General features: G+C 55.0%; 1 protein-coding gene and 1 long non-coding RNA gene across 3 annotated transcripts; both read right to left on the bottom strand.

The window, feature by feature from the left end:
• Positions 1 to 1,270: 1,270 nt before the first annotated feature.
• On the bottom strand, positions 1,271 to 4,792 carry LOC123625654. Of its 2 annotated transcripts, none has more exons than XR_006730609.1 (4): positions 4,660 to 4,792; positions 3,907 to 3,962; positions 2,248 to 3,311; positions 1,271 to 1,306 (listed from the first exon to the last, which is right to left on the bottom strand). It is a non-coding gene; the product is annotated as an uncharacterized LOC123625654 (long non-coding RNA). The 2 variants fall into 2 exon arrangements; XR_006730608.1 differs by having other exon boundaries at positions 1,278 to 1,309.
• Positions 4,793 to 9,127: 4,335 nt separating this feature from the next.
• On the bottom strand, positions 9,128 to 21,333 carry RPN1 (ribophorin I). The gene is made up of 10 exons (XM_045534184.1): positions 20,996 to 21,333; positions 19,451 to 19,515; positions 17,209 to 17,515; positions 15,536 to 15,745; positions 14,065 to 14,257; positions 13,197 to 13,296; positions 12,113 to 12,251; positions 11,792 to 11,911; positions 10,579 to 10,824; positions 9,128 to 9,451 (listed from the first exon to the last, which is right to left on the bottom strand). Exons 1-10 carry the CDS (start codon positions 21,254 to 21,256, stop codon positions 9,269 to 9,271), a joined length of 1,824 nt encoding a protein of 607 aa, XP_045390140.1. The 5' UTR covers positions 21,257 to 21,333; the 3' UTR covers positions 9,128 to 9,268.
• Between the last annotated feature and the right edge of the window lie 821 nt (positions 21,334 to 22,154).

The following is a 22,154-nucleotide window of genomic DNA, read 5'->3' as shown; positions in this document are numbered from 1 at the left end:
CCCCCGCTGCTAGCCCGGAAAGCCGGGACTTGGAAACAGGGCGTCCAGATTCCCGGCAAAGCCTTCGCTCAAGGTTGAGGCTGAACAGCCACTGAGTGCTTTGACGCTGTCACAGGCCACCCTGCAATGGCTCCGGTGGCACACGGTGGCTTCCCACGCAGCAGGGACCTCAGCCTGGCAATGCCCCCCAGCCCCCCGACAGGACCTGACCCCGAGCTGCCACTCAGAGGCCCGGGGGGGCCCCCAAGCCATCACGCGGGGAGGACGGCCACTTTGCACGCACCATGCACTGACGCACGGCACGTCTGCGGGTTGTCCTGGTCACCTGGGGTCTGTTTAATCCTCCCCCGAGAGCCCTGTGTCCCTGCGTTCCCGGGACAATCCTAACTGCTGCCTTCCGACAGATGAGGCAACTGAGGCAGACGGGATGACAAACCGGCGACGGCACGGCTGGGGTTTGGGACCTGCGGGGCGGGTTGTCCCCAGGCACGGCCCTCTCTGCAGCGGGGACCGAGGTGATGTGCTAGGCGGGGCCGCCCTCTGGTGGCCGAAGCGGAGGACGATCTCGCTGTCACCAGAACGTGAGGAGAAACCGAGGCTCTCCTTGGAGCAAGCACTGGATTCACGGCACCAGCATTTATGCAGCGCCTGCTGTATGCTCTGCATGCACGGTCTCCCGTGACCCTCCCAGCGTGGGGTCATCCCGTCCTGTGGGCCCTGCGGCCCCAAGACCCCATCTGGCTCCAAAGCCACCCCACGGGCCTGACCTCTGACAGCCCCGGGGGTCCCCTGGGGACTGCGGCAGAAGGGACTCAGTTTCCCCTCTAAAACCGGCGCTGACCTACATTAGTGCTTTGCCGGAGTCCCACGGACCCGTCACTCCTACCGGGTCGTGACCACGCGGCCACCATTTGACACCTGTCCCCTTATTCGAGGCGCACACCAACTCTGAGTTAGGAATTAATGGCACCCCCATTTCATGGATGGAAAAATTGAGGCTCAGAGTGGCCGAGTGCCCTTCCGTGGCAGCGCCTGTCCTCTCTGCTCGAGCCATTCTTTTTGTTTTGTTTTTCTTAAATTTATTTTGAAATGCAATTTTGCATCCCTAACGTAGGCGGTGCGGGGAGTGGGGGGTAAGGTGTCATGGGCTTTTGCAGACACGTGTCCCTTTGGACCAAAAGCACAGTCTCGGCCGGGTGCGGTGGCTCACGCCTGTCGTCCCAGCACTCTGGGAGGCCGAGGCGGGAGGATCGCTCGAGGGTCAGGAGTTCGAGACCAGACTGGCCAATGTAGCGAGACCCCATCTCTACTAAAAATAGAAAGAAATTAGCTGGACAACTAAAAATATATAGAAAAAATGAGCCGGGCGTGTGGTGGCGCATGCCTGTCGTCCCAGCTACTCGGGAGGCTGAGGCAGGAGGATCGCTGGAGCCCAGGAGTCTGAGGCTGCTGTGAGCGAGGCTGACGCCACGGCACTCTAGCCCAGGTGACAGAGCCAGACTCTGTCCCAAAAAAAAACAAAAAAAAACCACAGTCTCACCCTGGCTGCCTCGGTCCGCTCTGGGTGCAATCACACAACCCCAAAACGTGAGGCGCTTCTAGAACACACACGCCCATTTCTCGGGAGGGTGGAAATTCACGGGGACAGGCAGGGGGGACTTCCCAGGACGCAGATGGCTGACGTGTCACCGTGTCCCCCCGAGGCGGCAATGACCAGCTCGGTCTGTGTTATCAGGGCCCCAAACGCAACCCCTGAGCTCTCCGTTCTCAGAGCACAATCACCCCACAGAAGTCCCCGCTTCCTAACACCATGGCTTTGGGGACAGGATTTGGGAGGGGGGGGGGACACAAACATGTGGCCCAGGGCACTGGTTTCGGCTGTGACCTGAGTCACCAGGGGCACAGGCAGGCTAACCTGGGACCCCAAATCTGCCCAGGATCTGTGTTCCCCTCCTACCAATTCACGCTTTGTCACGTGCACGACACAGGGGCTACCCGGCCCGTGGTTCGAATGGGTGAACAGGCAAAAAGAACGTAAGGGACTTGTCGCCAAGTGTCACCCGGCTGGCACAGGTGGGTCTGACCCCAGCTTCTTTCACTGCCCTGGGCTGTGTCCCCCCCCCCCCCAGGGCTGAAATCTGCCCAGCACGAGGCAGGCGCAGAATAAATGATCGGACGTGTGCCAATCTGCCTGGCAGCTCGTGTCTGGGGGCCTCAGGGCGGGTCACAGGGTGGCGGTGGGCTCACCCAGGCAGCCGGGAAACCCACGACGGGGACCTCAGACCTGCCTCATCCCCAGCACTGGCGAGAAACAGGAATCTGGGGGAATAAAAAACCAAAAATGTGCCCTCCTCCCTCCCTCCACTGAGACCCTCCCTGTGTGACTGTCCCCAGAACCCCGGTGTGTCAATGCTAGGTGACCCTCAGACGTCTGTGGTGTGCAGCAAGACTCGAGGCCCGGAAAGGGAAGGGACTCGCCCAATGTCACACACGCACTGGCTGCAGAGCGGGTCCCCCAGCCCCCGGGACCCTGTCACTCGGCCGAGGCTGGGTCCTCTCTCTGCACCTGGGGCTCGCACACACCGTGTGCACCGGGACGGTCACCTGCTGTCTGGACCGATGAATCAGGGGACATTTATAAAGCGCTTTGGAAAACAGCGTGCTCAGCTCGAGCCAAAAGGCTGAGCCACTCACGCTGGCATCTACCCAGGGAAGAGACAATTGCTCCTTGAGCTGGGATGTCACACCACGGGGCCCACCCGCCGGGAGGGGCAGCTTGAAGCTAACAGGGGACACGGGCTCTCCCTTGGGACCTGCTCCCCAAAGGCCCCCCAATCCCACCCAACTCTGCTCTTCCGGGCGCTACCGACTGGCTCCTTCTCTCCGAGGTCTGCAAACATTTGTCACCCTGTTGGGTCACCCGCCTATATCATTGCTACAGACGGAATGTTTCAATCCCCCACCCCGAAATTCATCTGTTGAAACCTAACCCCCAGCGGGGGGGGGCCTTTGGGAATTAATGAGACCACGAGGCCATTGCCATCGCCAACAGGATTAATGTCCTTATAAAAGGGTGGTGACACGGCGTTTTCCCCTCGCCTTGTGCCATCCCACGGAGACACAAGGACAAGGCGCCATCTTTGAATGGAGAAGCTGGATCTCAGCGGACAACAAATCCGCGGGCACCTTGATCTTGGACTTCCCGGCCTCTAGAACTGCAAGGACAAAATCGTTCGTGAGCCACCCGGTCGGGGATATTCTGTCACAGCGGACGGAAACGCCATCTCAGAGCCAATCTTCTCGGATTCCATCTCACGAGTGGAAGTCAAGAAAGACGGGGGAGCTAGAATCTGGGGATCCTCCCTCCCCGACATCCCCCTACGTGCAAATATGTCAGACCCTGTGACGGTGTCTTCCCGATTGTCCCCGCCCCATGTGGCCTGCCCTTCCCGATGCCCAGGGCTGCTGGTGCTCTGGTCACTTCTCCACTTAGTTCCGGGCCTGTCACCGGACACACGGGAACCAAGGACCTCATGCAAACAGCTGGACATGGTGGAGAGACAGAGACTCCACTGAGCTCTTGGTTCGGGTCTAGCCCAGTCTGAGGGTGCTGTCTTCCCTCCCTGTCACCTCCCAGACCCGTCCAGGCAGGTGACACGGCAGTCCCCCAGACCTGGCCCCGAGACCAGGCCAGAGTCCCCGGAGCCAGGCCCAGCTTCAGAATGGCGCCCGGGCCTCATCCGAAGCAGCAGGCCCGTGTGGATGCCATGGGCCCTGGGGTACACCCGGGGGACATTTCCTGTCTCGGCCTGCGGTCCCCAACCGCTGGCAGCCGGGTTTCCGGCAGGGGCTGCGGCCGGGGGGACCTTCGCTATCAGCCCGGCACCAGATGCCCGGTCAGGATACTCGTGGTGAAACTGTGACGGCGCACTCGGTCCTTTGGGGTTTTGTCCCACGTCAACCTGCAAGACAAATGGAACGGGGAGAGAGTGACACCCGGCCCGTCTCCGCCCGTGTTGGCCCCTCTCCGAGCCGGGGGGCCCAGGGTGGCCGCAAGCTGCCCAGGGTTGGAGGCCAAACCCTGCCACGGCGGGGCCATCTGTGGCCACGAGGATGTCTCCCATGGGTGGCCGTGGAGGAGGCCAGGCCACCGTGGGGGGGGGGACCTGGGCGAGGGCTGGAGCAATGGGGCCGGCCCGGGGGCTGGCCGGCAGCAGGGGGCAGGGGTGAGTCCCCCTCCCCTCCACCCAAGTGAGGGCACCCTGGGGCCGGCAGCCAGTGACAAGGTGCTGGGTGTCTGGGGCATGTCACCCTGAGCGAAGGGACACCGGGCTTGGACCCAGGCTGCACCCCCAGGGCCTCCTCCCTGCGGTGTAAGGCCCTGTTTGCTACTCTGGGGGAAACCGAAGACCAGGAGAGCACAGAAAACGGCCCCTGGCCTGGGACGCTGCAGCCCAGACGGCCGGGGACGCGACGAGGAGGCCGGAGGGGACGAGGGGACGGAGGGGACACGGGGACGAGGGGACGGTGGCGCCCGGCCCGGGACGCTGGGGGAGCGGCCGCCCCTGCCCGGCCCCGCCGCCCGCACGGGGCGCCCGAGAGCCCAGGTCCCCAAAGCCCCCCGCAGCCCCCCGGCCGTGCCCCACGCCGGCCCCGCACCCCGGTGTCACCCGGGCCGGGGTGGCCCCTAAAGGTAGCATGACAGCTGTGGAACCGGCATTGGGGAGGGGCCCGGCCCTGTGCGCATGCGCGGCTTTCCGAAGCCGGCCGTCTGCGCCTGCGCGTTCCGCCTCACTTCCCCTAAGAGTCAGAAGAGACCCCCAGTGCGCACGCGCAGCTCGCCGCCCGCGTCTGCGCACGGCCCGCCGGACCAGCAGGGGGCGCCCGCCGGCCCGCACGGGGTACCCAAGAGCCCAGATCCCCAAAGCCCTCCGCAGACCCCGGCCCTGCTCCCCGCCGGCCCCGCACCCAGGTGTCACCCGGGCCGGGGTGGCCCTGAAGTAGCATGACAGCTGTGGAACCGGCATTGGGGAGGCGCCCGGCCCTGTGCGCATGCGCGGCTTTTCGAAGCCGGCCGTCTGCGCCTGCGCGTTCCGCCTCACGTCCCCTAAGAGGGAGTCGGAAGAGACCCCCAGTGCGCACGCGCAGCTCGCCGCCCGCGCCTGCGCACGGCCCGCCGGACCAGCAGGGGGCGCCCGCCGGCCCGCACGGGGTACCCAAGAGCCCAGGTCCCCAAAGCCCTCCGCAGACCCCGGCCCTGCCCCCCGCCGGCCCCGCACCCAGGTGTCACCCGGGCCGGGGTGGCCCCTGAAGTAGCATGACAGCTGTGGAACCGGCATTGGGGAGGCGCCCGGCCCTGTGCGCATGCGCGGCTTTTCGAAGCCGGCCGTCTGCGCCTGCGCGTTCCGCCTCACTTCCCCAAAGAGGGAGTCAGAAGAGACCCCCCCCAGTGCGCACGCGCAGCTCGCCGCCCGCGCCTGCGCACGGCCCGCCGGCCCCCACGGGGTACCCAAGAGCCCAGGTCCCCAAAGCCCTCCGCAGCCCCCCGGCCCTGCTCCCCACCGACCCCGGACCCAGGTGCCATCCGGGCCGGGGTGGCCGCTGCGGAGCTCGCGCCCCTAAGTACCATCACAGCTGGCTTTGGGGCGGCGCCCTGCCCCGTGCGCATGCGCGGCTTTTCGAAGCCGGCCGTCTGCGCCTGCGCGTTCGGCCTGGCTTCCCGGTGCTCCCCTAGCGACGCGCCAAGAGGGTGCGAGACGACCCGCAGTGCGCACGCGCAGCTCGCCGCCCGGGCCCGCCGGCCCAGCAGGGGGCGCCCGCCGGGCTGCGCGCGGGCCGAGCGCCTCCTCTCGGTCGCTGCCGACTTTTCCGGCTTTAACCGCTTAAAAAAAAAAAACAAAAAAAAAAAAACGAGGAGGGTAAGAGGGTGAGGAGGGCTGGGGACGAAGCGGGCCGGGTGGCACGAGGTGGCTGCGACGCCGTGCGCCCGCGTGGACGCGGCCTCACCGGGAACCCGGGCCGGCGGAAGGGACCGGTCGCCTGTGACGGGCACGTGCCCCGGGGCCACTTTGCAGAGTCGCCTCCCGCCATGCCCACCCCCACCCGGGAGGCATCGATGGAACAGGCCCGGGGAGGGTTCCAGAAGGTCGCGGGGCCGGCAGGGCTGAGACGGGCACCCGGCGCCACGCGGGAAGGAGCGTCCCCGCCCGCCACGGTCCCCGGCCCCCTACTTGGTCCCCTGCAGCCTGTCACTGTCACCCGCATCCTTCCCGGTGGCCTTTAGCGTCTCCCGTGTTAGATGCCTTTGGGCTGCAAACGCTCCTGGGGACCCTCGAGTCACCAGGGCACGACAGGCTGCCCGGCTTGCTCGCCCCTGACCTCTGGGCATTTGCTGATTGGTCCCCCCTTCTGGAAACGTCACGGTCCTGGTCTCTTAGCTCACTCTCTTCTCAGCATGGGGGGCCACGGTTCACTCTGGAGTCCTAATATTCTACTGAGGGTCTGTCCTTTTTTATGATTATTATTGAGACACAGTCTCGCGCTGTCACCCGGGCTAGAGTGCGATGGCGTCAGCCTTGCTCACAGCAGCCTCAGCCTCCTGGGCTCAAGCGATCCTCCTGCCTCAGCCTCCCGAGTAGCTGGGACGACAGGCATGTGCCACCACGGCCGGCTAATTTTTCTATACATATATATTTTTAGTTGTCCAGCTAATTTCTTTCTATTTTTAGTAGAGACGGGGTCTCGCTCTTGCCCAGGCTGGTCTTGAACTCCTGACCTCGAGCGATCCTCCCGCCTCGGCCTCCCGAGTAGCTGGGATGACAGGCGTGAGCCACCGCGCCCGGCCTCTTTTCTTATTCTATACCCTTCCTAGACACCCTCACCTGCCACAACCTCCATCTCGCCATTTCTGAGACCATCTCTGTGCTGATCAGCCCCCACATTTATCATTTCCTGCACCAGACCTCTTCTTTGAGCTCCAAGCTTGAATATCCAAGTGTTCGGGGACACTGTCACTTGGATGCCTCAAGCACCTCCCACCTTACCATCTCTGCCAACTCCCCAGTTCTCCTCGCAACTTGTCTTCCAGAGACTTCCCCATTATTCGATGAATGCTATGCTCATTCCTCAACCCAGCTCACCAATATTTAAACACCTAGCGGCCGGGCGTGGTGCCTCACACCTGTCATCCCAGCACTCTGGGAGGCCGAGGCGGGAGGATCGCTCGAGGTCAGGAGTTCGAGACCAGCCTGAGCAAGAGCGAGACCCCGTCTCTACTAAAAATAGAAAGAAATTATCTGGACAACTAAAAATATATATAGAAAAAAAAATGAGCCGGGCGTGGTGGCGCATGCCTGTAGTCCCAGCTACTCGGGAGGCTGAGGCAGGAGGATCGCTTGAGCCCAGGAGGTTGAGGCTGCTGTGAGCGAGGCTGACGCCACGGCACTCCAGCCCGGGCGACAGAGCGAGACTCTGTCTCAAAAACAAAAGAAAAAAGACACCTAGCTGTTCCGACACGGGGGTCCGGTCATCATCTGTGGGCACATGCCTCTTGCTCTGTGAACGTGTAAATCTTGCTCCCCTGTGATAAATTTCTCTTTGCACTTGCCTTAAAAAAAAAAAAAAAAAAAAAGATGAGCGTGTCACGCAAAACCCCCACCGTGTCCCAGCAAGTCCTCGTCCGGTAATCACACGCATCCCAGCTGTGCACGGCAAGGAGAGGTACACATGAGAACCCGAGGGTACGACAGGCTCCTGGAAGGCTTCCTAACCCGCTAGCCTTAAGCTGTGGTTGAAGGACGAGCCGTGACTCACTGGGGGAAGATGGGGAACGTATCCCAGGCGGACAGGAGGGAGGGACAGAAAGCGAGGGACTCATTTAACACTGCCAACTTCCCACCACAAGCTCTTGTCCGTCAGCACCTGTACCCAAAACCGCATCTGTGGCCTGGATCCAAACAGGCTCTCTCGCTCGTCACTCACACCAACGCTTGGCCTCGGGTTCATTTGTAGCCAGGATAGAAGTCTAAGCATGTCTCTCCCACAGTGGTGGTGTTCTTGTGATTTTAGGGTAAAGCCAGCAGCCTGGATGGACTCAGAAATCTCTCTTGTTCCGGGCTCTGCAGCCCAATGTCATACACGCTGCATATACCCTACTCTCTGTAGTCCCTGCAGGTCCTCAAGGCCTGGTCCACCCCAGGGCCTTTGCACGTGCTATGCCTTCCGCCTGGAACGCCCTCCGTCCTGCCACCTATGTAACTCCGACAAGAGCTCAGCTGAAAAGTCACCTCCTCAGGGAAGCCTTCCAGCTCCTGCCTGCACCCAGATCTAAGCCCAGTCCTCTCCAGCGTACTCCAGCAGAGAACCTGTACCTTTCCCGCCATGGGGTTTTGTGCGTTTGCGATTAGGAGTTTGTGTTTGGCCATTTGACTATCTGTCCTCTTTGAGACCCGTCTCTGCTTTGTCATCCCTGTTCCTTTCAATGCCGAGTACAACGTGTCACAGGACAGGTATCCAAAAACCACAAATAGAGCCCCCACTCCACTACTCGCATACGTTCTAGTGGGACAACACCTCACTGTCGTGCTATCTAAAACGGAAAGAGTCCTTGCCCCGTAAGCTCGTTCCGAGGAGCAGATCGGTCCACGATGTAATGCATAAAAGGGACTCCATAAAAACCACTTATCCCCAGAGAAGTTAGGAATTCACTTACGGGAGATTTTTCAACAGGACAAAAAAAAAAAAACAACAAGTGTTCACAATTGCTGCATTCCCGTTTCTTCACTCACTCTTTTTAATAAAAAAAAAAAAAAAAAAAAAAAAACAGAGCACACATCCGCACGAAATACCCAAACATCAGGAATCGGAAAGGAATAAAATAGGGGGGCTTACAGGCTGAAGAAAATATCCTGGGCTCCCGAGCCGAAGACCACTCAACCACTGAAAATTCATTTGCTCAAAACACAAAGGTTTTGTTTTTTTTTCTCTCTCTTTTTTTTTTTGTCTCCCCCTCCCCTCGTGTTTTGTTTTTTAATGGGATTTTTTTCCTTAAGTTTAAAAAAAAAAAAAAAAAAAAAAGGAAAAGTTTAGGGCTAAGGGGAGAGCCTTCAGGCCCGGGGTTCACTTCTTCTAAGGCCTTTTTTTTTTTTTTCCTTGCAAATGACAGACGCCAGCCTTCGATGGCCTGGATGGTCAACCTCCTCCGGCCCCTCCCCTGCCTGCCACCCCAGCAAGCAGGCACCCGGCCAACGCTGGGGACAACACCCGGGCGCTACAGGGCGTCCAGGATGTGGTCGATCTTGGTGACCAGCTCCTGGCGCTTGCCCGAGATGAGCTTCTCGTTCTCCACGTACGTGTCCCTCTTGAGCTTGCCGGCCACCAGCCGCTCGGCCTCCACCGCCGACTTCAGCACCAGCTCCTTGACCTGAGTGTCCAGCTTCTGCATCTCGCTCACCTGGCGGGGCGGGGGGAACAAGGCGGGGCTTGAGCGCGGCCCTCCAGACCCCAGAGCTCCGCAGGGACAAGCCACAGACTCGGCAAAGAGCATGGTAGCGGCCCCAGGGCAGGGGAACTCGCCGTGGAGGGAAGCAGGCCCGGCTTTGAATGTCAGCGTCACCACCTCTATAATCCCTGTCCCTTCAAGCTCTGTCCCTTCCACGCAAGCCCCGCCAGCATCCCTGGGCCTCGCGTGTAGGAGGACGGGGAGGACGGAGCGTGGAAACAACACGGCAGGTACTTGATCAATGTCCCTCCTCTCCCTGCTGCTTGCCAGGGGGGGTCCAGAGACTCAGTTAGGCCAAAGGCCAAAGGTGGCAACGGGTGTGACGGCAGGACCGGGAGACTCCCCGTTGCACCTACTGTGTGTCACATCCACCTAACCCTCAACTCTCAGTTCTTATTTCATTTTAGAGACAGGGTCTCGCTCCACCGCCCAGGCCAGAGCGCAGTGGTGTGATCACAGCTCGCCAGGGTCTCGCTCCACCGCCCAGGCCAGAGCGCAGTGGTGTGATCACAGCTCGCTGAGTCCCAACTCCTGGGCTCAAGGGATCCTCCCACCTCAGCCTCCCAGACAGCGAGGGCTGCAGGTGTGTGGCTGCTGTGCCCACACACATTTTTTTTTTTGCTTTATTTTTTTGTAGAGATGGGGTCTTGCTATGTTGCCCAGGCTGGTCTCGAACTCCTGGCCTCAAGCGATCCTCCCACCCCGGCCTCCCAAAGTGTTGAGGTTACAGGTGTGAGCCACCACACCTGCCCTCTAGATTCTTCCTGCTATACCATGAGCAATCCGGGACCGCGTCCAGTCTGGCCTCCAGGAGAGGAGGCAGCTGCCCTCGATACGGGCCCTGTGGGCCGAGTGCCGCAGAGACTGGCAGAGCTTTCTGCAAACTCAGCTCACAACCGTGACCCCAGAACGCCTCGTTCCACACGCCAAGCCCACGGCCAAGTGCGATCTCACCCACGCGGACACACGCGAGTGGGACAGCCGCCGGGACAGGGCAGCGAGGTGCTGCTCCGGGCCGTCGGGCACAACCCTCCCCCCAAGGTGGGGCGTGGAAGGAAGCCCAGGGGCCGCACACTCACCCGGTCGCACAAGTCGGAGCCCTCGGTCTTCAGCCGGGACTGCAGCAGCGCGATCTCGCCCGTCAGCGCCTTGTGCTCCGCCTCCAGGCCCTTCTTGCCGCTGTTGAGGGTGGACATGTCCCGGGACTGCTTGTACCTGTTGACGGTCTCGTCGAAGTGGCGGTACAGGCCTATCCTCTTGTTGACCAGGGTGAGGACCTGCTCCGTGATGCAGGCCACCTTCATCCGGGCTTCCGCGGCGGGGTCCTGCGGGAGGGACAGAGGCTGCGTGTGACGGGGTCCAGGCGTGACCCAGGCTGACCTCGCCTCCCAAAGGGTCCCGCCTGACGTGACACGCTGCAGACAGGACGTCACTGCAGGGCGGTCGTGCCAATGTAATCAGGAAGCAACAGTCGACGAACCGAAATTAAGGGACGTTCTCTAACACAAATGTCAAGGTCGATAAAGACACAGAAAGGCTGGGGAACCGTCCCAGATTAAAGACGCCTAAGGAGACAGGACAACCAAAGGCAACGCGTGACCCTCAGCTGCAGTCCGGAGCATGAAAAGTAATTGCTGTGACAGTTACCATTGGGACAATCGCACCCTCCGATGTCTCAGCAAAGACAGCCATCCACACACACACAGCCGTCCCCCGGTGTATGTGGTGCAAGGGCACTTTCAATCGGCATCTGGTTCAAAAAAATCCTGTCTACAAGAGGATGACCTCAGGGTAACGCCGTGGGGCCTGGGATAACCAAAGAGCCGAGACACGGTGGGGCCTGCCGGTCAGGGGACACAGGGGACTGATGGGCCCACGTCGGCGGTTCCTGCTGAACCCTGAAGTCTGCCCACCAGGAGTTAGCACGGGGGGAGGGCGGGGGGAGGGGCTGCCGGAGAGAGGACGAGGGGAGTTTCCCACCAAGTTCAACCAAGTCACAAGGACAAAAGCAGCGGACTAACAAGCGCCAATCTTTCCGCGTTTTTCCTGCTCCGACCTTAGCTCCAGGTGAGTGTATTTCCAGAGCCGAGACAAGCCAGGAGGCAGGGACTTAACACCCTGTGCTGGTGACCACAAGCAGCACAGAGTCTCTCTCTACAGGGGGGATTCGCACAAGCCACAGGCAGGGAGGAGTCTCCCGCCCTGGGACCACGACGTGGTGACACACACACACACACACCGCGGACGGTGGCGCCGGCGACCGCCAGGGCCAGGCAGAGCGCCGAAACGCACCTTGGTGATGGAGAAGTCCAGGCGGACGTAGACGATGACGGTGAAGAAGAGGATGTAGAAGGCCGCCACGACCAGCAGCGGCTCCTGCAGCATGAGCACCTTGTTGAACGTGTAGTGCACCTGGCGGGGGACCGGGAACACGGGCGTCGGCGGCGCTGCCGGGACCCCCCAGCCTGGGAGCCCGGACGCCCCCCGCTGTCCCCTCCCCGCACCCCCGAGGCGCCTGTGGACTCAAACCGTTCCCGCCCGAGGAGGGCGAGACGGGCCAGTCCTTGTCCCCGACCCCGCTGTCACAGAGGGCGGAACGGCAGGGCCGCTCACCACGATGTCCTGAATGTGCTGCTCCACCAGGTTCTTCTTGTGGGCCACGATCACGGGCCGCCCGAACGTGTCCAGGTAGGTGTAGTGCAGCTCATCCGCGGCCCGGCTGATGTCGTACGGACTGTCGATCTGGATGTTTCTGGAAGGAGGCGGGGACCAAACACAGCCTCAGACCAACCACACTGACGCCCCAGCATGAAGAGTCGGAGACCTGGCAAGGCTGAGGGGCGGGTTGAGGTCACCAAGTTCGAGTTCCTCCGACTCTGTTCCCCTCCTGGCAGCGGAGGCCCAGCCAGAAAGCCCCGAGGGCTAGACCACTAGACCACGTCCTGCTGAGACAACAGCTGTCCCCCTGCATCCTCCACACACAAGCGCTCTGCGTCCTGGGCCGTCCCTTGGACTCACACAGTTGACAAGCTTTCCTGTACGTTCTACCCATCGTCTCCGGAGGATTTTTTTTTTTTTTTTTTGAAACAGAGTCTGGCTCTGTCGCCCGGGCTAGAGTGCCGTGGCGCCAGCCTCGCTCACAGCAGCCTCAGACTCCTGGGCTCAAGCGATCCTCCTGCCTGAGCCTCCTGAGTAGCTGGGACTATAGGCATGTGCCACCATGGCTGGCTAATTTTTTTTTTCCTATTTTTAGATACCCAGCTAATTTTTTTTTTTTTTTTTTTTGTATTTTTTAGTAGAGACGAGGTCTTGCTCTTGCTCAGGCCGGTATCGAACTCCTGACCTCAAACGATCCTCCCGCCTCGGCCTCCCAGAGTGCTGGGATGACAGGCGTGAGCCCCCAGCCCGACCCTGCGTTCTTGCTTACTGCCTGTCATCCCATCAGCTTCAGGCCATCACCCTGGCTCGTTGAGGCAACTCTGGAAACTGTACCTGTCATAGCAAAGTACGTTTTCAGAAAATCTCATAAAGAAATCTCGTGCCCTCACCTGAGTCTACTTTTTGTTTCAACGTCAGTCAGAAAGTTCTCTATAGGTTTTTTGAGTACCTACTTTGTGCCCATAGAACTTCGGTGCCCCCTGAGGTAGGAAGAGGCAACCGGAGACACGGGGTGCAGGGGAAACGAACGGTCACTCACTTGGCCCCTTCGGGCAGGATGATCTTCACCGTCAGAGAATCTATCACTTGCTCGTCGAACACGTGGTCCACGAACCTCATTTTCAGTGCGTACTGGTCACCTAAGGAGCAAGCAAACACGCGGTGACGTGAAAAACGGACAAAATGGGACAAAAGACAGAAACAAGTGCAGGGTGGGGATGTTCTCAGCCCACACGGAAGGGAACAGAGATGCCATCTAAGGTTCACGGACGGGAGACGCCGGGAAAGCAGAGGTGGTGCTGGGGGCGCAGTGTTTGGGTCTTCTCCAGTTGCCATGGAAACACCGAGCAATCAGACAGCAAAGCCAAAAACCTGCGGACCATGTTTACAACAAAACTAAGTAATAGGCCGGGCGCGGTGGCTCACACCTGTCACCCCAGCACTCTGGGGAGGCCGAGGCGGGAGGATCGCTCGAGGTCAGGAGTTCGAGACCAGCCTGAGCAAGAGCGAGACCCCATCTCTACTAAAAATACAAAGAAATAATCTGGACAGCAAAAAATATATGTAGAAAAAATGAGCCGGGCGTGGTGGCGCATGCCTGTAGTCCCAGCTACTCGGGAGGCTGAGGCAGGAGGATCGCTTGAGGCCAGGAGGCTGAGGCTGCTGTGAGCGAGGCTGATGCCACGGCACTCTAGCCCGGGCGACAGAGCCAGACTCTGTCTCAACAAAAAAAAAAAAAAAAAAAAGAAAAAAAAAGGAAAGAAAAGCTCTTGGTGACACCCCAACCTTCCCAGGAACGAGAGAATACGCTCTCCCTTTCTAGAAGAACTGGTAACAGGGGGGTGGGAAGGGAGAACTGTAAGAAATCAGAGAAAAGGTCAATTCCGCCCTCACTTCTGAAGACTGACCCAAACTATAGAGGTACTCATAGCTGGGGAGGTTGTAGCCAACGATGTAGTGCGTCTTCCAACCGCCAAAGAGAGGGAAGCGAGGCCGGATTTCCATCTCCACGGAGTCATCCAGAATGAGGAGGTGGCTGGTGGAGACGTTGCCAATCTCGTCCCGGTAATAAACGTCCTGGGCGGCAGCGGGGAGGATGGTCTGCGGGACGGAGAACAGAGCCTTCGTAAGACGCCAGGCACCTACTCAGAGGGAGGGATCCCAGCTACAGCTGCAGCAAGACCTTCACGAGGCGCTGCCTAACAAGAACGGTCCCCAAACTGGAAGCATTTTAACAAAGTTCCACCGTCCCACCACCGTTGCAAAGTTTCTAGAAATGACATCGACTTTTCTCAATCAAGGCTGCAAAGTAGCCAAATTCCTCTACACAGTAACTCATTAAGAGCAGTGCAGATACCTTAACACTGAAGCCTTAGTGCAACGGTGAAAATGATTTTGCAAGTTATTTTGCAGAGAGGGAAACTAAAGATGGAAGAAATTACATCGAATTCCTAGGCACTAGGGTTATGGGAATGGTTTCCCCAGCTAATATTCTTTATTGTATCTTCTAAGCAAATCTGTGAATACACCTTGAGCCCAGGGGAGAGGAATGTAATACCTTTGTTGACACAGTGGGTTCTTCTTAATACGCAAGTACATGAAAATGTTTATAAGATTTCGTTTATAAGACAAAAAAAAAGATATAAAACTGGGTATGCAACATCAATAAATTTTTTTGTAAAGCAGCAATACAAAAAAACAAAGAAACAGATCAAAGTAATACTTAGTGTTTGGGTGCCAGTACTACGTTTTTTCTTTTTCTATTCAGATTTTCTTTAAAAAACGTGGCCTACTTACAAAAAATACAGGAATTTTTTTTTTTTTTTAAGATTGTGTTGGGGCCGGGCGCAGTGGCTCACACCTGTCACCCCAGCACTCTGGGAGGCCGAGGCGGGAGGATCGCTCGAGGTCAGGAGTTCGAGACCAGCCTGAGCAAGAGCGAGACCCCGTCTCTGCTAAAAATAGAAAGAAATTATCTGGCCAACTAAAATATATATAGAAAAAGATTAGCCAGGTGTGGTGGCGCATGCCTGTAGTCCCAGCTACTCGGGAAGGCCGAGGCAGGAGGATCGCTTGAGCCCAGGAGTTTGAGGTTGCTGTGAGCGAGGCTGACGCCACGGCACTCACTCTAGCCCGGGCAACAAAGCAAGACTCTGTCTCAAAAAAAAAAAAACAAAACACGGCCTACTTACAAAAAAATAGGGGAATTTTTTTTTTTTTTTTTTTAGATTGTATTGCTTTCTAACCCTGCCACTTGATGACTTTCAACATCGATCGATCCCAAACAACTGTCTGTATAGTTAGCTGGCTTCAAAAAGCAATAGGCCAGATGTGATAAAGTCACGGTTTCTTACAACATCCGGGCTCAAGGCTCGGTACCTTAAAGGAACGGATGGAGGAGATGCCGCTGTCCGGCTGTCTCTGGTAGTCGTAGCGGGAGAAAGGGCCCTTCAGCACGGCCCCCGTGTGTTTCAGGTCCACGTTCTCTTCCACGGCAATGTTGCCCCAGTGAGAAACCTCGATGACCCGTGTCATGCTGGTGACGGTCAGGAAGGGGCTGTTGTTCTCATAGTGCACCTTGAAAGTGTCCTGCAGAGGGAGGAGCGAGCGGTTCAAAGTTCTGGCAACAGAGGAATCAACTCTAGTTTAAATCATGTTAACTGGAGACAACCTATGCATCAGCAACAGAATGGTTAAATTTTTTTTTTTTTTTTTTTTTAATTTATTTGAGACAGAGTCTCGCTCTGTCGCCCGGGCTAGAGTGCCGTGGCGTCAGCCTCACTCACAGCAGCCTCAGACTCCTGGGCTCAAGCGATCCTCCTGCCTCAGCCTCCCGAGGAGCTGGGACTACAGGTATGCACCACCATGCCTGGCTAATCTTTTTCTCTGTATATTTTTAGCTGTCCAACTAATTTCTTTCTATTTTTAGTAGAGACGGGGTCTCGTTCTCGCTGAGGCTGGTCTGAAACTCCTGACCTCGAGTGATCCTCCCGCCTCAGCCTCCCAGAGTGCTGGGGTGACAGGCGTGAGCCACCTCGCCTAGCCAAGAAATCTGAAATGTCTAAAACAGCCCTGCTTTTTAGAGATGATACAGGAGTAGGCAGGGTGAAAAGACATGACTCCTGAGATTTGCTTTAAAATACTCCAGCAAGGAAAAATAAAAGGGCAGCTGAAGCAAGTGTGGTAACTTGCTACCCACTGAACCTAAGTGATGGGTGTGTAGGAGGTTATACTGCTCTACTTTTGCATACATTTGAAATTTGCAATGATAAAAAAATCTTCCTAAGCCTTAATTGCTCCCTCTCGCTTCAAGTCCCGAGCCCACAAGGCCCAGCATTCAAGACCCTCAGCCGCGTGGCCAGCTGTCTTCACCCCAGCACTGCCCGGACACGCCAGCTCCAGGCCTGTGTCCCTCTTGCTGTCTCTGCCTGCAACGCCTGGCTGGCCTCTCCCCCACTTCCCATTCCGACTCTCCTAATGCTACCCCTACCCTCCACCTGTGTTCCCAAAAGGACAAACAGGACCTCGTGGACTCATTTCACAGCAGGTTAAAACCTTTGGGGACAGGCCGGGCGTGGTGGCTCATGCCTGTCACCCTAGCACTCTGGGAGGCCGAGGCGGGAGGATCGCTCGAGGTCAGGAGTTCAAGACCAGCCTGGGCAACATAGCAAGACCCCATCTCTACTAAAAATAGAAAGAAATCATCTGGACAACTAAAAATATGTATAGAAAAATGAGCCGGGCGTGGTGGCGCATGCCTGTAGTCCCAGCTACTCGGGGAGGCTGAGGCAGGAGGATCGCTTGAGCCCAGGAGTCGGAGGTTGCTGGGAGCGAGGCTGATGCCACGGCACTCTAGCCCGGGCAACAGAACCAGACTCTGCCTCAAAAGAAAAACTTTGGGGATGATCTTAGAAACGACTTTAGATTTCCACGTAGCTCTTCTGCTGGCTGTAAAGGGAGAACCCCACGCTGCCCAGGCCCCTCCACCAGGAGTGACTCTGCAGGACAGGTTCCGGAGCAGACAGACGTGGGCGGGACCCCCCTTAGCCTACCTGACTGTAGGCAGGGACATCTCTGAAGGGCCCGTAATCCAGGAGGTCCTCGGAGCGCGTCGGGTTGCCCAGCTTGCTGTAGCTCTCCACGTTTCGGGAGGCGAGTTTCACACGCATGGTCTGTGCCTTCGTTGGATACGGAGAGTAGAAGTAATGGTTCCCCTCGAACACCACGAACTGCTTCTCCGACTGGGTGATCTGGGTCGGGTACGGCTGCAGCACGTGGGTGTAGACGGTTTCCACCGTGACTGAAATCTTGGACCCAGGATCAAGAGCAACGGGCAGCTTGACCGTGAAGAACCTCCCACTGAAGCGAGAACCAGGCAGGAGAAATGAGAGAGATGGAGGGAAATGAACACAGAGGCCGGGCGCGGGGGCTCACGCCTGTCATCCCAGCACTCTGGGAGGACGAGGCGGGAGGATCGCTCGAGGTCAGAGTTCGAGATCAGCCTGAGCAAGAGCGAGACCCTATCTCTACTGGAAACAGAAAAAAATTATATGAATAGCTAAAATATATATATACAAAAATTAGCCGTGTGTGGTGGCACATGCCTGTAGTCCCAGCTACTCGGGAGGCTGAGGCAGGAGGATCGCTGGAGCCCAGGAGGCTGAGGTTGCTGTGAGCGAGGCTGACGCCACGGCACTCTAGCCCGGGCGACAGAGCCAGACTCTGTCTCAAAAACAAACAAACAAAACAAAACAAAACATAGACATCCAAGTCTATGTGAAGCAAAGTATTTCAAGGAATGTTCTCCTACCCTGTAGTAGTTAATAGTAATCATAACCCACAAATGGGTCCAAAATATGTCTTGCTTAATACGACATATCATATTATCGGGTTATTAAATATGAAATGTCCAATTTCAAATCAAAAGTGTAGCTTATTATATCTCAAACATGAAGCAGTACAATTAAGCAAAGTGTGCACCTAAACTAGCGACAAACCTTTGCCATCTTAACGGTAGCCTGTGTACGCCAGCAGCAAAGACGCCTGGAGAGCGAGTGGTTATGAAATCGTGAAAGGCGTTTTCCCCAGCTTGTTGAGAATTGCATATTTTTCCTTGTAAAAAGTATTCCAAAGCCTGGAAGAAGTGGCAGTCAGTTGGTGCAAAGTCTGGTGAATACAGTGGATGACAGAGAGTTTCCACGTCCAGTGTCTGTAGTTTGAGCAGCGTTGTTTGTGCGACACGTGGTCAAGTGTTGTCTTGCAAGAGGATTGTCCTGTCTCCAGGGACCAATCTCGGCTGCTTGATCACAAACATCCTCATCATTTTGTGCAACTGGTCGCAGTTGACATCCACTGTAATCGACTGGCCAGGTTTCACGAAGCTGTAGTGGACAACACCAGCGCTGGACCACCAATCAGACACCATTAGCTTTTTTTGATGAATATTCACCGTGGGACTGTATTTCAGCTCTTCATCTTTATCCAACCACTGTGCCAAACACTTGGGATTGTCAGAAAGAATCCATTTTTCATCACACGCAACAATACAGTGTAGAAATGGTTCAGCTTTATGTCGTGACAGCGAGGAAAGGCAAGCTTTGAGATGATTTCTCTTCTGACGCTGATTTAATTCATGCGTAACCATCTATCCAGCTTCTTTACCTGGCCCATTTGTTTCAAATGGTCCAATGCTGTTGGAATAGCGACGCCAAACCTTGCTGCTAATTCACAGGAAGGTTGAGATGGATTCGCTTCCACTACAGCTTTCAACTCATCATTATCCACCTTGGTCTCAGGTCGCCCATGTGGGTCATTTTCAAGATTAAAATCACAATGGACCTTCTCAAACCATCAATGTACTACTGTGTGTTCACATGAGCCACATCCGTGCCAAACACTTTGTTGACATTTCAAGCTGTCTACGCTGCACTGGTCCCATGATGGAACGCATACTCAAACATAACACCAATTTTTGACTTATCCATGGTTTCACAAAAATTACTCTAAAAAAAAGTTGAAAAATAATCACAAGCCAAACCTCGCATTTGGAAGAATGAGGACGTACCTTCACAATAAAAATAAAACAGGAAGTGTCAAAGTGAAATGGAAGGGATATCAACTGTCAAACTTAGTACATAAGAAAATTGGACATTTCGTAATTAATAACCTAATAATAAAAACATCCTCTAGTACACTAGTCATTTCCTAAGCAACTCGTCCTAGCTTGTGATTCCAGTCCTAACAGAATAACCTTTAACAAGAGACGAGAAATACATATTCTGTTTGTTAGCTTACCTTTTACCCTTAATTTTGGTTTCTCGTACTTCCAGATGGTTCTCTTCCTCATCTTCTCCCTTCACCTACAACAGAAAAGAGCAAGTTATTTATTTTTGTGTCTTTTGGCTTCTAAAGTTTGAGTCAACAAATAAGCAACTGCCTTAGAATTTCAACATTAAAGGGTCAAAACTATCAGAACATTTTGAAGATTGAATTACGGTTTCAGTTAACAATTTTTTTCATCTGAAACCTAACAATATTGTCAATGACTTACTTATATATGGAATGAGCAGTATAATAACCTCTAGAAATATAAAACATTTTCCTGAGATGGGGTGTGAAACAGTACATATATCCATTTAACTGGTCTCTCTCGTGCTCTACGGAATTAACAAATGATTTTGAATAAATCTGGTGACGTGACCGCAGATCTGATACCTCAACACAACTGTACCTAACAAGCCATCAAGGCCAGAAAAGGCTACACTGTACAGTCGAAGAACACACACAAAGCGTGGAACAAACTAACCTAAACTGTTCTGAATAGGGAAAAAACAAAAAGAAAAAACGAAAAGAAAAGAAAAAACAAACAAAAATGAAAATCGTTTTATTTCCTTTCTGAATAGGGAAAAAACAAAAAGAAAAAAAAAACAAGAAAAAAAAAACAAAGGAAAAAAAAGAAAAAAAGAAATGAAAGTCGTTTTATTTGCTTTCTCGATAGGGAAAAAACAAAAGAAAAAAAACAAAAAGAAATGAAAGTCGCTTTATTTCCTTTCTGAATACGGAAAAAAAAAACAAAGAAAAAAAACAAAGGAAAAAAAAAGAAATGAAAGTCGTTTTATTTGCTTTCTCAATAAGCAAAAATCAAAAGAAAAAAAACAAAGAAAAAAAACAAAAATAAATGAAAGTCGCTTTATTTCCTTTCTGAATACGGAAAAAAAAAAACAAAGAAAAAAAACAAAGAAAAAAAAAGAAATGAAAGTCGTTTTATTTGCTTTCTCAATAAGCAAAAAACAAAAGGAAAAAAACAAAGAAAAAAAACAAAAGTAAATGAAAGTCGCTTTATTTCCTTTCTGAATAGGGAAAAAAAAAACAAGAAAAAAAAAAAGGAAAAAAAAAACAAAAAAAAAATGAAAGTCGTTTTACTTTCTTTCTGAATAGGGAAAAAACAAAAAGAGAAAAAAAAAAAAAAAACAAGGAAAAAAAAATGAAAGTCGTTTTAATTTGCTCCCGGGTCCTCCACTCGGGCCACCGCGACACGAAGTGTGGCGCCCGCTTGGGGACGCTGCCAGGCACCGGGCTGCGCGGCCACCGTGCTCGTGTGACCCGTGGGGGGTGCGCTCGCTCGGCCGGAGGTCGGAGGTCGGAGGTCACCAAGCGGGGTCGCCAGACGCACCCGGAAGGGGACAGGCTCCGAGGGGCCGCGCGCGCTGGGAGCCGGCGCTGACGTGTCGGAGCTACCGGCGGGCGGAGGGCGGCCCCGGCCACCCGCCCGCCGCCCAAGTCCCCGCATTTCCGGAAGAGCCAACCCGGGAAGGGCCGCGGGGGCCCGGCCTCGCTCACCTGCACGCCCAGGTGCGCCAGGCGGGCCTCGAGCTCGGGCTCCAACGCCAGAAGGAAGGAGGCGGCCCGCGACGTGGCCCCGCCGCCCGGGTGCGCCAGCACCACCTCGGCCGTCACCTTGGCCAGGTGGCTGCTCAGGTCCACCGTGCGCTTCACGTCCTCGTTGACCAGCGGAGGCGCCTCGGGGGACGCGCCGCCCGGCGCCGGGACGCAGGCCCCGAGCAGCAGGAGCAGAAACCCACGCGCGGCCGGCGACTCCATGACCCGGATGGAGCTGAGCGCCGCGCCGGGCCGAGCGCCGCCGCCGCCGCCCCGCCTCCCGCCACCGCGCGGCCGCTGATTGGCTCCCGACGGGCGCCGCAAGATGGCGGCGCCCGGCGGCGGAGGACCCCGTCTCCGGGGCAACCGGGCGGCCCGCGGAGCGCCTGATTGCAAATGCTTCTCAAAGACCCCTCAAGGCGTCCATTGTTTGCAGCGCTGGTGCATCTAATTCTAACGCCCACGGCCCTTTTGTCTAGCTCTCTGCTCTCTGCTACCATTCTCCCCTTGCAATACCTCTGACCCTTTTGCTTCTCGAGACAGTAAAATTGAAAAAAAAAATAAAATTACAAAAAAAAAAAAAAAATCGAAAAAAAAATAAAATTACAAAAAAGAGTAAAATTGAAAAAAAATTAAAAAAGAGTAAAGTTGAAAAAAAATTAAATTAAAAAAAGAGACAGTAAAATTGAAAAAAAATAAAATTAAAAAGAGTAAATAAAAAATAAAAATTGAAAGAAGGTAAAATTGAAAAAAAAATTAAATTAAAAAAGTAAAATTGAAAAAAAAATAAAATTTAAAAAAAGACAGTAAAATTGAAAAAAAATAAAATTAAAAAAAGTAAAATAGAAAAAAAATAAAATTAAAAAAAGAGACAGTAAAATTGAAAAAAAACCAAAATTTAAAAAAGAGAGTAAAATTGAAAAAAAATAAAATTAAAAAAAAAGAGACAGTAAAATTGAGCTGGGACTGAGAAAGTCAATGTCAGCCTTATCCAACGTGCATCCATGGATGCTAAAATGAGAGCAAAGCTTTGAGCCGAAACAGGGTAGTCGCAGAATCTCAAAGTATCTCCCCTGAAATGCTTAGGATGAGAAATGGTACAAAACAGTTACTTTCCAAT

The sequence above is a fragment of the Lemur catta genome, chromosome 21 (assembly GCF_020740605.2).
Source record: "Lemur catta isolate mLemCat1 chromosome 21, mLemCat1.pri, whole genome shotgun sequence".
In the NCBI taxonomy this organism is placed as follows: domain Eukaryota; kingdom Metazoa; phylum Chordata; class Mammalia; order Primates; family Lemuridae; genus Lemur; species Lemur catta.
Note: the sequence above shows the minus strand (reverse complement) of the source record. Positions and strands in the feature narration are given on the sequence as shown.

What these genes read in the sequence shown, in the direction of transcription:
- RPN1 (XM_045534184.1), bottom strand. Translation starts at nt 21,256, where the DNA reads ATGGAGTCGCCGGCCGCGCGTGGGTTTCTGCTCCTGCTGCTCGGGGCC. An exon ending in TGGCGCACCTGGGCGTGCAG is followed by an intron (nt 19,516 to 20,995) that starts GTGAGCGAGGCC and finishes TTTCTGTTGTAG; the next exon opens with GTGAAGGGAGAAGATGAGGA. An exon ending in ACCAAAATTAAGGGTAAAAG is followed by an intron (nt 17,516 to 19,450) that starts GTAAGCTAACAA and finishes TTCTCGCTTCAG; the next exon opens with TGGGAGGTTCTTCACGGTCA.